Source organism: Mustela putorius, unplaced genomic scaffold (genome assembly GCF_011764305.1).
Source record: "Mustela putorius furo isolate JIRA1106 unplaced genomic scaffold, ASM1176430v1.1 tig00000275_pilon_pilon_pilon, whole genome shotgun sequence".
NCBI classification, from domain to species: Eukaryota; Metazoa; Chordata; class Mammalia; order Carnivora; family Mustelidae; genus Mustela; species Mustela putorius.
The window spans coordinates 13010479-13025880 of record NW_025421341.1 but is presented as its reverse complement, the minus strand read 5'-3'; the positions used below and the strand labels follow the sequence as shown (position 1 = coordinate 13025880).

General features: G+C 47.5%; 2 protein-coding genes across 3 annotated transcripts in view; one reads left to right on the top strand and one right to left on the bottom strand.

Annotated features, from left to right (window-relative positions):
• Positions 1-460: 460 nt before the first annotated feature.
• Positions 461-7919, top strand: FZD5 (frizzled class receptor 5). The gene is made up of 2 exons (XM_045078664.1): positions 461-1104; positions 1394-7919. The coding sequence occupies exon 2, from the start codon at positions 1657-1659 to the stop codon at positions 3427-3429; it is 1773 nt and encodes a 590-aa protein (XP_044934599.1). The 5' UTR covers positions 461-1104; positions 1394-1656; the 3' UTR covers positions 3430-7919.
• A 5179-nt stretch (positions 7920-13098) lies between these two features.
• CCNYL1 (cyclin Y like 1) overlaps positions 13099-15402 on the bottom strand; it is a 36742-nt gene continuing 34438 nt past the window's right edge. For both annotated transcript variants that reach the window (XM_004764263.3, XM_004764262.3), the window contains one exon: positions 13099-14968. In XM_004764263.3, the coding sequence (XP_004764320.1) occupies positions 14852-14968 (117 nt within the window). In that variant the 3' untranslated portion in view covers positions 13099-14851. The remainder of the gene's footprint in view (positions 14969-15402) is intronic.

Here is a 15402-nt window from a genome sequence, read left to right as displayed (position 1 = left end):
GGTACGAGGACCGCGCGGAGCGGAGGCAGGTGCCGCGGCTAAGAATGATTCTTCGAGCGCTGAAAGCGAAGGACTGTTAGCTGCAGGGAGAGCTGGTGCGGCCCTGGAAGCGAGGGCTCAGGAGCTAGTCTATGACAGGACGGCGAGCCCTGTCCTGGTGGGCCACCGCCGAGACGTCGGGAGGGACTTCCAGCAGAGGTTTCCCGCCTGGGGTCTCAGGAACGAGCGATTAGCATTCTCCCCGCCCCCCATCGCTTTCCCGCCCGCTATTGGCCCGCGCTCGCCGCCCGCCGGCTCCGGGCGGGGCCGGAGGGCGCCGGGGGAGAGGCCGAGCCCGCGGGGCAATGGGCGGGGACGCGCGGAGAACGTGGCGGGGCGGCCCACCAACCGAGCCCCGGCGCGAGGGGGCGGGGAAGGGGCGGAGCCTCCCGGCAGGCTTTAGAGGCAGGTGACCCGGGCGGGGCGGGACAGGCCAGTCGGCTCGCGTCGGTGTCCGCGGTGCTGTCGCCGCCGCGCGCCGTTCTGTACCCGCCGGAGGTGGGCGAAAGAGTGAGAGAGCGCGGGGGAGGAGCCGAGCCGGGCGCGTCCCGGGAGCGCCGCCACCGCCCCCAGGCGTCCGCTGGAGCGCGGAGCCCCCTGCAGGGGAGGAGGCGAGCAGCGGGCTGGACGCGGCGGCGGGCGAGCACCATGCAGTGCCGGCGGGGCCAGCGCCGGCTGCTCGCGGTGCACTGAGGCAGCGGGATCCCCTGGGGGCCGCACACCGCCTTCCTCTCGCCCAGGTGCTGCCAGGCGCGCTCGCCCTTCGTCCGGCTCCCGGCCCCCGGCGGAACGCACGGCCTGCTCCTGCTCTGCCCCGCTCGGATCATGCGGGGGGCCCCGGAGGAGGAGAGGGCGAGTGACCAGCCTGCGGCGACCACGTTCAGGGTGCGACCCCCTGTCTGAGACGCCCCTACCTGCTGCCATGTGCCGCATCTCGGATTACCCAGCCTGTCGCCAAACTTTCCGGGTGCCAGCCCGTTCTGAGTCGCATTTCTGAGCGAGTGTCCCGGGGTCGGAGAACCCAGGCTGGGGGCCGACTATCTGCTTCTTTCGGGATCCGCGAAGGTGAGAGCCCGCGCCTTCCCTTTTCTCCCCGTTCTTTTCCCCGTTCCTCCGCCCTTTTCCAGGCGGCTGAGCTTTCTGACCCCGGGGTACAGCCCGGAGGGCCCAGCGTGGAGGGAGTTGGGGGAGGTGGGGGGCTGGGGATGGGCTGGGAGTCAGTAGTTTGGTTCCCGGAGGAGGAGGGGAAGGAACGGAGAGACGTTAACTTAAGAGATTTGGAGAGCGCTTGCGGGGACTGTGCCGTTGACTCGCTTCTAATTGGGAGTGGTTGCAATTTTTCTTCTCCCCCCAGCTTCTTTTTTATAGAGTACTTGCCCTGGAATCGGAGCCCTAACCGTCCCTCCCCACCCTATCTGGAGAAGAGCTGAGCGCTGCCTGCGGAGGCAGCGCCTTCCCGAAACATTTTTTCTTTGGACGGATTTAAGAGAAAAGGAAACCAACAGGTTGCCAGACCCGGCGCCACACACAAGTCGGCGGAAAGGCCGGCCGGGTTTCCCCTGGCTGCGTGGGCCCCGCGCGGGCTGCGGCAGGCGAGGCGAGGGTAGGGAGGGGGCTATGGCTCGGCCTGACCCGTCCGCACCGCCCTCGCTGCTGCTGCTGCTCCTGGCGCAGCTGGCGGGCCGGGCGGCGGCTGCCTCCAAGGCCCCCGTGTGCCAGGAAATCACAGTGCCCATGTGCCGCGGCATCGGCTACAACCTGACGCACATGCCCAACCAGTTCAACCACGACACGCAGGACGAGGCTGGCCTGGAGGTGCACCAGTTCTGGCCGCTGGTGGAGATCCACTGCTCGCCGGACCTGCGCTTCTTCCTGTGCTCCATGTACACGCCCATCTGCCTGCCGGACTACCACAAGCCGCTGCCGCCCTGCCGCTCGGTGTGCGAGCGCGCCAAGGCCGGCTGCTCGCCGCTCATGCGGCAGTACGGCTTCGCCTGGCCGGAGCGCATGAGCTGCGACCGCCTCCCGGTGCTGGGCCGCGACGCCGAGGTCCTGTGCATGGATTACAACCGCAGCGAGGCCACCACGGCGCCCCCCAGGCCCTTCCCGGCCAAACCCACCCTCCCAGGCCCAGCAGGGGCCCCGGCCTCCGGGGGCGAGTGCGCCGCCGGGGGCCCGTCGGTGTGCAAGTGCCGCGAGCCCTTCGTGCCCATTCTGAAGGAGTCGCACCCGCTCTACAACAAGGTGCGCACGGGCCAGGTGCCCAACTGCGCGGTGCCCTGCTACCAGCCCTCCTTCAGCCCCGATGAGCGCACGTTCGCCACCTTCTGGATTGGCCTGTGGTCTGTGCTGTGCTTCATCTCCACCTCCACCACGGTGGCCACCTTCCTAATAGACATGGAACGCTTCCGCTACCCTGAGCGCCCCATCATCTTCCTGTCCGCCTGCTACTTGTGCGTGTCGCTGGGCTTCCTGGTGCGCCTGGTGGTGGGCCATGCCAGCGTCGCCTGCAGCCGCGAGCATAGCCACATTCACTACGAGACAACAGGCCCCGCGCTGTGCACCGTCGTCTTCCTGCTGGTCTACTTCTTTGGGATGGCCAGCTCCATCTGGTGGGTCATCCTGTCGCTCACCTGGTTCTTGGCGGCCGGCATGAAGTGGGGCAACGAGGCCATCGCCGGCTACGCCCAGTACTTCCACCTGGCCGCGTGGCTCATCCCCAGCGTCAAGTCCATCACGGCGCTGGCGCTGAGCTCGGTGGACGGGGACCCGGTGGCCGGCATCTGCTACGTGGGCAACCAGAACCTGAACTCGCTCCGCGGCTTCGTGCTGGGCCCGCTGGTGCTCTACCTGCTGGTGGGCACCCTCTTCCTGCTGGCGGGCTTCGTGTCGCTCTTCCGCATCCGCAGCGTCATCAAGCAGGGCGGCACCAAGACGGACAAGCTGGAGAAGCTGATGATCCGCATCGGCATCTTCACGCTGCTCTACACGGTGCCGGCCAGCATCGTGGTGGCCTGCTACCTGTACGAGCAGCACTACCGCGAGAGCTGGGAGGCGGCGCTCACCTGCGCGTGCCCGGGCCCCGACGCCGGCCAGCCGCGCGCCAAGCCCGAGTACTGGGTGCTCATGCTCAAGTACTTCATGTGCCTCGTGGTGGGCATCACGTCGGGCGTCTGGATTTGGTCCGGCAAGACTGTGGAGTCGTGGCGGCGCTTCACGAGCCGCTGCTGCTGCCGCCCGCGGCGGGGCCACAAGAGCGGCGGCGCCACCGCGGCCGGGGACTATGACGCGAGCGCCGCGCTCACGGGCAGGACCGGGCCCCCGGGCCCCCCCACGGCCGCCGCCGCGGCCGCCGCCTACCACAAGCAGGTGTCCCTGTCGCACGTGTAGGAGGCGGAGGCCCAGAGGAGCCGGGAGTTGAGGGGGGAGGGGAGGTTTTGTTTGGTAGCTTGGCCAAGTTCACTTCCGTTTACCTTCATGGTGCTGATGCCCCCTCCTGGGGCAACTTGGAGAGGGGAAAAGGGCCCTTTCAAGGAGCACCTGTCCCAGGACTTCTCAGAGGGGCTCAGCTCGCGTGTATTCCATTTTGCGTTTCTTACTACCTTTTTTTTTTTTTTTTTAGGGAAACCCTGTTTTTAATTTATATGTAGTTTTCTTAATTTTTAACTTTGTTGCATTTTGGCAACAAAATTTACCTTTGCTTTGGGGGCTTTACAATCCTAAGGTTGGCATTATAATGAAGTTCCGCTTGGTTCAGATTTCTTTGAACTGTGTGGTCTAATTGGGAAAATATATTTCCTATACTTGTGTCTTTTTTTAAAAAAAATGTGAATAGTGAAAGTTTAGGTTGCTATGACTGGGGAGTTGTTGGGTGTGCTTTCTTAGCTTGTTTTCTCCTTTCACTGCTTAAAGTGTCCAAGATGCTTTAAGGTGAGCTGCTTGTCTCTGTTTATAGTCCCTGAATTAGGGGAAACCCCAATTCATGCCAAGGTTAGGGCCCCCTCAAAGTGACAAGGTTAGAGAGTGTTTGACGATTTTGTTTATTTATCGAGCTTCATTTTCTTTTCTGTAGTACTTGTAATCATTCTTATTCTTAACAGCACCCAGCGTTGTCTTGAATAAGTTAGAGGTGGCATTATAGCGTGCCGGTATAAACATTTAGGAAATTGAAAACCTAAAGGATGGTGATTGGTTGAGCTTGAATTCTAGACTGGTAAAATGGCAGCTTTGTGCCAGAGGAGTGGGTGGTTCTTAATAGGCTTCAGTGATCCCATTTTTTTTTTTTTTTTTTAAGAACCTGTGTTCTGATTTTGGTCAAAGTAAACCCCCACTCCCTTCTTCTGGAAATACTTAGAGATAGTTGTTAAAGGGGCTGCTTTTTTAGATTTAAGGACTAAACATACCTCCAGTAATTAAGTAAATTTCCAACACTTCTCTTATCTGCTCCACCCAGCCCACCTCCTTTATCATGTTAAACAGTCTTTTTGCTTTTCTTATTCCTCCTCTCCTGGAGAGCTGTGATTAAGAAACCACACCCACCCTTGAATGGGGTGCTTGAACTGGGGGGAGGGAGGCTGGCTACCTGTGAACAAACATTGGCAGCAAGGAGGGAAAAATAAGTGTCCCTGGACTTTGGACTAGTTTAATAGTCAGATAGTCCCAAAGCAGCACAACGCGGCTTTCTGCAGTCTCTCAAAACAAATGACACACAGGATGGATCAGGGTCCTGCTGCTGTAGGGGAAAGCTGTCCTCTCTCCCCCACATTTGTTTCTCTCTCTCTCTCTTTTTTTTTCCCCTGAGAAAACCTATGTATTGATCAGCACACACTTGCATGAACCCACATGCAAATACACATGCACTTTGCTGTTAGAGAATTCTGTTTCTTTTTCTAAATCATCTTAACCATTCGTGTATATATACGAAGGCCTATGTATGAACACACACACACACACACACACACACATTTCTTTCCTATTAAAGAATTCTGTTTGCTTTTCTAATCTGTTTAACTGTTCCTTTGTGAAGAGTCTGAGGCCATGACTTGGGGAAGGAGGCGAGAGTGCATTGGCCTGCAAAATGCCAGTGACCAGGGTTGAGTGGGGACTATATTTAGGAAGCGAAAACAGCAAAAACAATTGGAAAATTTAGAATGGCTCCCCTAGGAAAATGACGAGTCTGGGCATTTGAGCTTCGTTTATACCAAAGTTGGGAAAGTAAGGTTTAAATCCGGGTCAGTTTTTACTTAATGGGTTTTACGGAAAGACCTGCATAGTTCCCATAATGAACTGAAACCCTTTGCTGAGGGAGAAGCCTGGTATTATAGTTTTGCAGACTCTCAAAAGCTGTTTGTGTTTATAAAAATGCACAAGGTAAAATTTCAGTGGATTCAACAAAATTTAGTACGTAGAACTACAGAACTTTGCACATCTTATTCCTGTCCTTACTCAGAAGCTGTGGCTTGGAACCTTGGAGTAGATCCCCTGTCTGAGGGCCAATTCTTCTGTTTTTCAAATGAGGACCTTTTGTGATCACCTTGACCCCTTCCCTCATTTAGTGTGTCTTCCCAGAAATTACATAGAGTTTTCTGCTGCCTCCAGTCCTTGTGATTAATTTGCATTGTCCCCCTTACATTTTCTTTGTGGAGGGATCTGGAAATGATGCACAGTATATCTAAAAGTTGTGGCATGAAATGGATAAAAGTGGATTCATTCCTCTTTAAAAAATTTTTTTTTCATTTTGGCAACATGCTAACTCTAAGAGAACGACCAATTAAACAAAACCAAACAGAAAAAGGGTGTTGACAAAGGACACAAAGCCAAGGAGAGGCGATGTAGGTAATGTCTTTTGGGGTCTAGTTGCAGAACCGATTTTAGAGGTGCCCCTTTGTTTTCAGTCTGTGTTCTCACGCCTGCCCTCTCTTCCCCTTCCCGCAAGGATAAAAGCCCACCTGCTTCCCTCGGGTCTTACTACTGCCCACCACCCCATCCCTGCCCGGAGGAGAGAGGTCAGATCTGTTTATGGTCCCCTTCTGCTTCTATCCCACGCGCTATTTCCCCAGTTTGTATTTTTATTATGCAAACAATCCATACTCATGAAAACAAATACAGTGAAAGCTTGTGTGTCGCGGGGCAGGGGGAGAAGTCTGGCAACTTCTTCACAGATAGCTTTGTGCCGCTGAAGAGGATTTATGGTTCCGTTGAATGGCATGCACAGCTTCCAGGCTGTCCCTTTCACGGTTCAGCTTTTCGCATTCTATCACGTCATAGATTGGGGGTGAAGATGTAGAAGGTTATCGAAAGGAACTAATGTGACCTCTTAGTGAATCGGTTAGCCAGACTTTAGGAAGTCTCTTTAACTTACAGTATTTCTCTCCTCACATTTTGATGTTGTCTAACTTGGCTGAAAATAATTTTTCTTGGTGCCTTATTGGTTTATCTTTGCAAACCTTTGTCATCTTTCCACATGACTGTTCGCAATGACAGGCCTGTGTGTGTGTGTGTGTGCGGGCATGTGTGTGCGTGCGTGTGTGTGTGTTGTGTGTAATTGTGCGCATGTACAAGCTTAAATCCTGTGCCGACAGCACTGTTTCCAAGTTGATGATATTCATTAGACTGTTTCCTCCTGGGCCAGGGCTGCACTAATCCTGACACTGGCTGCCAGGAGAAGACCCCATAGATCCCACACTGAACCTTAACAACAGTGTGGGTGACCTGCACTCTCAAGGCCAGAATGGGAACCCCAGAGCTAGGAAATGTAGTTGTATATTTTAATGAACTGCTAGCCCTGCTAAAGGGGCTGCTTTCACTGTTGTGCTCTACAGAAAGACCAAGGCGGGTAGGAGGGACAAAGCTTCGAGTAACTGCTTTCTTACACCAACTGTGGCAAAAAGGACAGAGAACATCACAAATCTAGGCAGGTGTGAGGGACAGTGGCTGCGAATCGCCTGCTCCCTCTCCGCGTGCCTTCTCTTGCCTCCAAAGTCCAGTCAAGGGATCCTGGAAAGAAAATATGCCTGGAGTGGGGGGGAGGGTGATTCTGAGGGGGAGAAAGCTACCAAGGCATTAAAGCCGGGCAAAGGGAAGGCCGGGTGGAAGTCACTAAGTAACCCGACTCAGAACTCGAAAAGCTTCTAGCAGCTCAGTGACAATTCCCAGGATTTATTTCAGCCAGGATCATGTCCACGGTACATCATTTTGAGACAGTAGTACTCCAGGTTGTTAGAAACTGTATGTGTAGTGTGTGTGTGTGTTGTGGGTGTGTATATACGTAATATATATTATATATATGAGAGATTTAGTGACTTTCGATACGGGTTTGGTGCAGGTGAATTTATTACTGAGCCAAATGAGGCACATACCGAGTCAGTAGTTGGAGTCCAGGACATTCAGTCCTTTTTCTGATTTTCACGGACGCACAGTGCCTGTCGTGCCTCCTCACTGTCCTGTCAGATCCAGAACTCACAGGTCGGAGCCAGCAGTATCCTATTTGGAGACAATCAACTTGACTCTATAAAGCATTATTGGCAGATGATTATAATTCTGAATCCATAACATTAACAAAAGGTAACCCAGAGCATCTTGATTAAGAAGTTTTTGTTTCTTGTTTGGTTCCTGGAAGTCCGTAGAACAGCAGTTGTATGTGGTTATGTTAGTCTCGAGATCCTTCATTTGCTGACCTTATTATTTCAGAAAAGATTTTGTATGTATTATATTTGTGGGAAGGTAAAATAATGGTTTGAAATTTTTATCAAATATGGAGAGTAGTTATTTATGAAAAACAAAGAAATGTCTATTTTTGTTTCTTTGTTCCCAATTGATGTAGATAAATTTTAAAGTGCATTAAAGCAATGGTAAAGAAAATAAAGAGATGCTGTACACGTCTTTTTCTCCTCATGCTTTTATGAAGACACATACTGCTTTCTAAGAGTACCTGAGCAGATAGATGGGTTCTGATTTCATAATCTGATTTCTCAAATGTGCTTAAAGCGGCATTGTTTTCATTGATAGAAAATTCAAGCAAATTCCAGTCACCAGAAGCAAAACTAATGGAGACATGTTTTACTTGAATATTCTTCATAGGTTTCTCCTGCCGATCCTGTGACTGAATCGTGATTCACTTGAGGAAATGAAGGGAAATACCCGTAAGACCCGAGACATTGCCCGAGACTGTGTTCTAGTTTATCAACCCTCCAGCTGTACTCTCAACTCAACCTCTTTGAGTAGAGGTGACACTGTTGTTTTGTGTTTCCACTTGGGGGGCAGGGACTCTCAAAACTGTTTACAGTCATTCAGCAGTTAGCCCCCCAACTTGGTAGTAAGCTCTACATACAAGTCAGGGAGCCCAGGTGAGAGGATAGAAATTGCTCTGGAGTTGGCATGTCCCTGATAATCTGGACAGATGCTCAGTAAACCCGAGATCCCATCGTCAGAGGACTTTCTGCTGGCTGCTGCTTCGACAAAATGCAGATTAGCTCCCAGTCAGCCAACCACTGCCTCCAGTTCTTGTCTCCAGCAAGGCTCAGGGGCCTCCGTGAAGAGGAGGAGCTGGGTAATTAGGAGCTTAAAATTTTGTTTGGGGGAGATAAGACAAATCCGATAAGAGGTGAATAATGATATGAGAGTACGTAATTTAATGTCAGCGTGAGTGCTATGAAGGTTATCAGATTCCCATAGAAGCTGGGGCAGTTGGGAGAAGCAGAACTGAAAATACTCTAGGTGAGCTGGATCCTGACAGAAGAGCAACAGTACCTTTTGTGTACAGGACTCTGGTTGGCGTGTCTTCCCGGGGCTTTCACATTGCTTATTTTCCCGCGGCGGGAAAGGGGGTCAGGGCAAAGCCATAAGCTGGAGCCAAAAGGACTGTAGAAACTTAGCAGGTTGGAGAAACAGGTGGGTCCAGAGTGTTACTGGAATCATTATTGGAATTACTCTTTTAGTGATCTAGAGGTCTTTAACTGGTCATTAATGAAAGCGGGATTGAGAGGCAGTAGGAGGGTTATGCCTAAAGGCTTGGCAGCTAGATGGCTAGGGATTCAAGGTCCAGCCCCACCATCTACAGGCTCGTGATCCTGGACATACTAATCTCTGAGGATTCACTTTTCTCATCTGTGAAAGTGGCATAATAGTACTTACTTATGGTTAAGAGGATCTAAAGCATTAGATCAGGGTAAGGTAAGGCAAGGCTGAAACCACTGGTCAGTCATGGAATGGAAAGGTAATTGATAGAATCTTTTGGGGTTCCTATTAAAAAATGTAGATTCATAGACTTAAGCTCCAAGAATTGAAATTCAGTAGTGCCCAAGCTGCTGACTCCTCCCCATCGTCTTTTTAGTAAACTTTATTTTGGAATTATTTCAGGTTTACAGAAAAGTTACAAAGATAATCCAGTTCTTACATACTCCTTTCCCACTTGGCCCTAATGCTAACACATCGTTGTAGTACGCTGTCAGAATGAAGAAACCAACACTGGCACGGTACTGTTAACTCCAGACTTCATTTGGATCCCACCAGACTTTCCACTAATGCTCTTTGTCTGTTCTAGGATCTGATCCAGGATTCCACACTGCATTTAGAGAAGCTTCATTTCATAGGCCCCTTCAGCGGATGAGAGGTAGGTGGTCCGGGGACCGTATCTTGAGAAATAATACGACAAGTAAAAGCACCGATCAAGGTCAAATTGCCCCATCCTCATGTTGGGCAGATGCAGCTTTGAAGCAGAAGGGGGTACACTGGTGGAGGGGTAGATCTAGAAGGCTGGTATTAAAAAGTTGGAATGGAATCCCCTCCATGAGATGAGGGGGCTACCTTAAGAAGTGAGGCGTCTGTTCCTAATGCTGGATGAAATGAGTCTTGGAGCTGTAAGGTGGGGATGCTACCGAGACTAGATCCACCTTGGGTTGTGGGCAGATCAGAGGAGTGAACAAGGGCACAGTATATAGCGAACAGGTGCTTTGCGGAAACCAGGAGCTCTCTCAAGTAGGTGACTATACTGGATTACAAGGGCCGGGTTAGCCCGGAGCCACATAAAATCCTGTATTTCCTGGAACCCTGTAGAAATGCTTTGGAAATGGGTCATAGTAGTAACTAACATCAAGCATTGCCACTGGACACTAGCAGAGGGGAGATGATCTTACTGAGGGAGGACCCTAATCGGGGGTGGGAGGGGGACACACTGAAGATCTGCTTTTGAGACTGTTCCAAAGTGAGGAGATAACGGGGCTCCCATCTGGGCTAGAAGGTTCGTAGAATTGAGAGTGGTAAGATGAAGGAATAGATGCTTTAAGAAAAAGTCGCTGGTGGGCGCACCTGGGTGGCTCTGTCAGTTAAACATCCAACCCTTGATTTTGGCTCAGGTCATGATCTCAGGGTGCCAAGATCAAGCCCCGCCTTGGGCTCTGGGCTGGGCGTGGAGCCTGTTTAAGATTCTCTCCCCGCCTCTAAAAAAAAAACCACTCAAAAACAAAAAACTAGCACAATAATTGGAGGTCTTGAAGTGGATGCCATCGATACCTTCTTGAGGACCTTGGGTTCTAAGGCAATCACTGAATTTCTCTAATCCATTCAGATTTAGTTCCTTTCCTAGCAGTTTTAATCATTAAAACCTAATTTTTTCCTTCTTAAAAGAATGTTAACCTCTTCTCATTTGTTGTTAGATTCCTCTTCATTTCTATATTATTTCATTCTTAATTCTTTCTGCACCCTAGAGATCCCCAACCACAAACTGGTATTCTTAAAATTTGTATCAAATTAAGTACATGTTCTTAAAAGTAGTGAAAAATTGCCTCTGAAACCAAGCTGCTTGCATGTGTGATCTGCGGGAATTGGCTTTGCTGAAGGGCTCCTAGACCATTTGCTCTCTTGCTGTGTCACTGTAAGACTGTACCCTTTATCATGCCAACTGCTAAGGAGAACTGCTGGCATGAGCGATCAGAGGCGACATAAATGGTTAAGACTTTAGGTAGTTGAATCCTTACCGTGATAGATGCTACATGTCATCTACAGATTCAAGTGCATTTCCAAGTAGCTCTGTACTCAGGAATGCAGCTTCTGGGTGAGGCAGCAGTTGTAGTCATTTCACATGTGAGTAGAGAGAAGTCTTGGTGATGAAAAGATTTTGGCTAAGTTGTACGCTGCAGCTCAGCTTATCCAAAAACATTGTATAATACCGATATAGAATGAATGGTTCTTCCATAAATACTGGCTTCAGCATTCTTCTTTTAAGGGAGTTTTTTTAAGGGAATTCAGGGAATAGGGTATTTATACATATAGGGAAAATAAACCAAGCAATGAACACTGAACTCTTATAAAACCAAGATTCAGTGGTGTTGGATTTCAGTAATACACGGGCATACATGGGGTACGTTAAGAGTAAATGTCAAGAAGAAGGTTGTGGTGGAATCTGATAGAGCACGGAGAAAGTTTCTCTTTAACCAGAAGCATTAGGCCTTACGAATGTCTTAGCAGAGCTATCTGGAAACTGCTTATGAACAGCCATTTGTCAAAAATGGCAATTTCATTTCGGTCAGACATACATTTCAAACCTTTGTCTTTTCCTTGTAAATACTTAAAAACTCAGTTCCCAATATATCAGTTAAAAGTTTCACCTAAGTTAGTATTCCAATAAGGAAAAAAACTAAAACCAAAGATAAACGAGGTATTTTTTTAATAGTCTTATTTGGGGAACAAACTCTTCCTCGGTGTAAAGCCCTGAGAAAACTGCCATAGTTACTACCCTCCTTGTGACCAGTTTCCATGCCCATTATTTGTCAGAGAACCTATGAGCTTTCAGGGATGTGTGTTACTTTTACCCCAAGTTGACTCCATTTCCCATTTATCAAGATGGCTGTACTGTCTTCTAGAATTCAAGCCAAAAGGGAAAGAACAGTTTGTGATTCTGCCGATCCTGGCAACTTGTTCTTGAAGCTAGTCCTGTCCAGCCTCCCACCCAAGACCTGTATGTCGCCTCTGACTGCTCATGCCAGCAGTACTCCTTAGTAGTTGGCATGGTCAAGGCTACAGTCGACAGTGATTTGTGACAGGTTGCCCTTCTAAGTGAAATCAGATCATTTAACCTCATCAGCAGTTTATCAAGAACAAAGTGATCAGGTGAAGATTGGACCTTAGGTAGTGAATTAAGGTGGACGAAATTACAGCAAGACTCTCAGGGTTTACAGAGCCTCGCTTACCCTGGGTGGCTAGGGTCTTCAACCTTATTAAGATCTGCCATATTTCTCACTGAAATGTAACTTTGAAAAGAGTATTTCAAAGTCCAAATATGTGGGTTGTTTCGCTTTACAACAACCACAAATCTAGTTCTATTTTCTTTCCTATGTTTTAACTGCTTAAAATCCTCATATAACTCACATTGTTTATGCACTATTCTTGTAGCTCCTTCTCTCTGGTATACTCTACCTAATTTAACCTTCCAGTCTTGGCACAACAATGAGCTGCAATGCCTCTGAGTACTGTGGCCAGTGATTTTAAGTGTGCTAACTGATCTTCAGGTTGCAAAGAGCAGAAGCCAAAGAAATACATGATAACACTTAACTAGAGGCAAGAGTCAAATCAAATTATGGTCAGTTTGAAATTGCTTTAAGACCTCACTCACCATTAGAGTGGACGGAAAAGCACTGAAGTTAGGCAGAGATGTAATGCTATGTGAACTGAAAGGTTACAAACACACTAGCCGTATTTTAATTAAAATAGAGTTTATTAGCTTTTAATATAAACATGAGGAAGAAAAACCACGTAAGTTGTAGCATTCTTTTCAAAATAAAACTGCAATCAATACTTGAATCTCCAAGCTCCAAACTCCATAAACAATGTTTTTTGAGGTGGTAGATTGTAGTATTTTATATACTGTTATTTATCATTTGTGTGTCTGTCCTTTAAAAATGATGGAACCTGCAGCACTCAATATAATAATGAAGACTTGCTATCTGGAGAAAGTATTCCTGGCCCAGAAATGCTATGTTTACAGGCAAAATTCCTAGGATTACATTTGAGAAGGTAGGAGAAAGATTTCACATAGTTAAGAACACTTTTTTTTTTTTTTTTTAAATTTCAAGTTTAAGTGACATCATTACCAATCTCCTAAAAGATTGATTACTTAACTCCCTGCCCTTTAAAGCCTGAGGTGAGGGTTCCTCTTAAACAGCAGGACTCGAAATGAGCCCCCCTCCAGCCAGGTTACCGGGTAGGCTAGAGGAGCTGTTCCAGATCCCCTACTTTCAGATGACTACTATTAGAGTCCAGTTCCTTTTGGTTTGTTAGATGTGAATTATCACTGCTCTTCATACTCTTTACAAATGTAGGAAAAAGAAATTCTGGTGACCAAAGCAGGTAAGCAGCACAGCCCTGCAAAGAATGATTTTAAAAAGGGGAGGGCGCGTCTATGAAGATACAAGGCATCCCTCCAGTCTTAGTGCAATTTTAAGCTTTGATACCTGTGGAAGGATGAATGCTACACAGTGATAAAACACCATTTGAAAGTTTAATTATTTCTTGGAAACCTACCCAGTTTTGTAAATTTTAAATACTAAGCTTTTCATTTTAATTTTTTTTGTTTTAGCCAATGTGTGCCATCTTCAAGAGGGGCTGAAACAAAAAAATTAAAATGAAAAGCTTAGTATATGAGGTTTTTCATTTTAGTATTTTTGTTTCAGCCAATATGTGCCATCTTCAAGAGGGGCTGAAACAAAAATACCAAAATGAAAAGCCTCATATACTAAGATTTTCATTTTAATTTTTTTGTTTCAGCCAATATGTGCCATCTTCAAGAGGGGCTAAAACAAAAATACTAAAATGAAAAGCTTCATATTTAAAATGTACAAAAGTAGGTATGTTTACAAGAAACAACTAAACTTTTAAATGATGTTTTATCAGTGTGTAGCATTTATCCTTCAGCTGTGCCCCAGAGGGCCCAATCACACTAGGTTAAAGCTTAAAGCTGCACTAAGGTTTTCAGGACACCTTCTTTTCACTACCTGCTTGTTACCACTGGACCACCATGTTGGTTGGCATTGTGAAAATATCTTTTAATACAGGTATTTAATAAAGAGGAAAATCATCAGAAAGTGAGAAGCACCATTATTATAGTTCACAAGAAATGCAGCGTGGACCCAATAGAAGTAGATAATCATCGATAACATACTTTCTCTGTTTATGACCCTAAATATACTAATATGGTAATAAGTAGTGCTTGCAAAGAATTTGAGTGACAAGTGTTATCCAGCAGCTTTTTGGTTTAAACTGATTGCCAATAATGACTAGCAGCTTCAGTGATAAAGTAGGAAGAACCCTTCAATACCTAACACAATGCTACAGTCTGTTCCTAAGTGGCTTTATGAGTTGTTAGGAGTCCCATGTTTTCACGGTTGGTAATACTGCATTGATGCTAAAGAAATATGCAGCAATATGGGGGGAAGGGGCAAGAAAAATAGGAAAAAACATAAAAGTTATATAGTTAGTGTCTTTAAAGTTTAAAAATTTAAGCTATTAAAAAAAAAACCTCACTTAGTTCACAGCTATCAGCCTACATAGTAAGCAGATATCCGTGTGTGGGTTGGAGCTTTTGCTTTGGAGTGGTTTTTGTAACTCTGTTTACATTAAAAAGGACAAAAGAGTGTGTTGCATTAACAAGGTCCCATTCTTTCCTGTGACCATAATCCTTGCGGTCCATGAGTTTCTTGAATTCGAGGTCTTTCTTTTAGATGAAAATACTAACTTTGCTGGTTTTTGAGCAGGAGAGGTGGTATTTCTCCAGTCCCTGTAGATTGAGGGGTTCATGATGTTACAACCCCTCCCTTCTCCCTTAAGAGAGGATGGCATTAGAGCGCTGAATACCAATGAAGTTATCAGCGCTGAAAGACCTTCTCATAGCAGCTCTACACAAGTCTTTGTATTTGTCTTCACACAATCTGGAAATGGCCTGGGAAAGTCAATCAAAGAGAACACAAGAACAAACTTTTAAAAAGCATTCCAACCTTGGGCAAAAAAAAACCCAAACAAACAAACAAACAAAAAAAAAACCCCAAACCAAAAAGCCTCACTGATAAGTCACACAGCCATACTCCTTCACATAGTTCAGTTACTGCTCCTTTGGATTGTGGAGGTCTACATTCCCAGATTCTGGGGATGCTACTTTCTGACAATTCACTACGGTAATATCTCTTAAAAGGCTATAATTAGGTCACTGGGCAAGGAAGAATGTGCTTATTTACAAACTGGGTTCCAAAGATGTCAAAGGTATTCTGGTAGGCTCCTAACAGCAATATCCCCTGTTCCCTGTCCACCTGTTCGTCAACACAGTGAACATCAACCTGGGCAAAAACCAGTGTTTCTCAGCCATTCAGCTTCTAGTCT

What these genes read in the sequence shown, in the direction of transcription:
- FZD5 (XM_045078664.1), top strand. Translation starts at nt 1,657, where the DNA reads ATGGCTCGGCCTGACCCGTCCGCACCGCCCTCGCTGCTGCTGCTGCTC.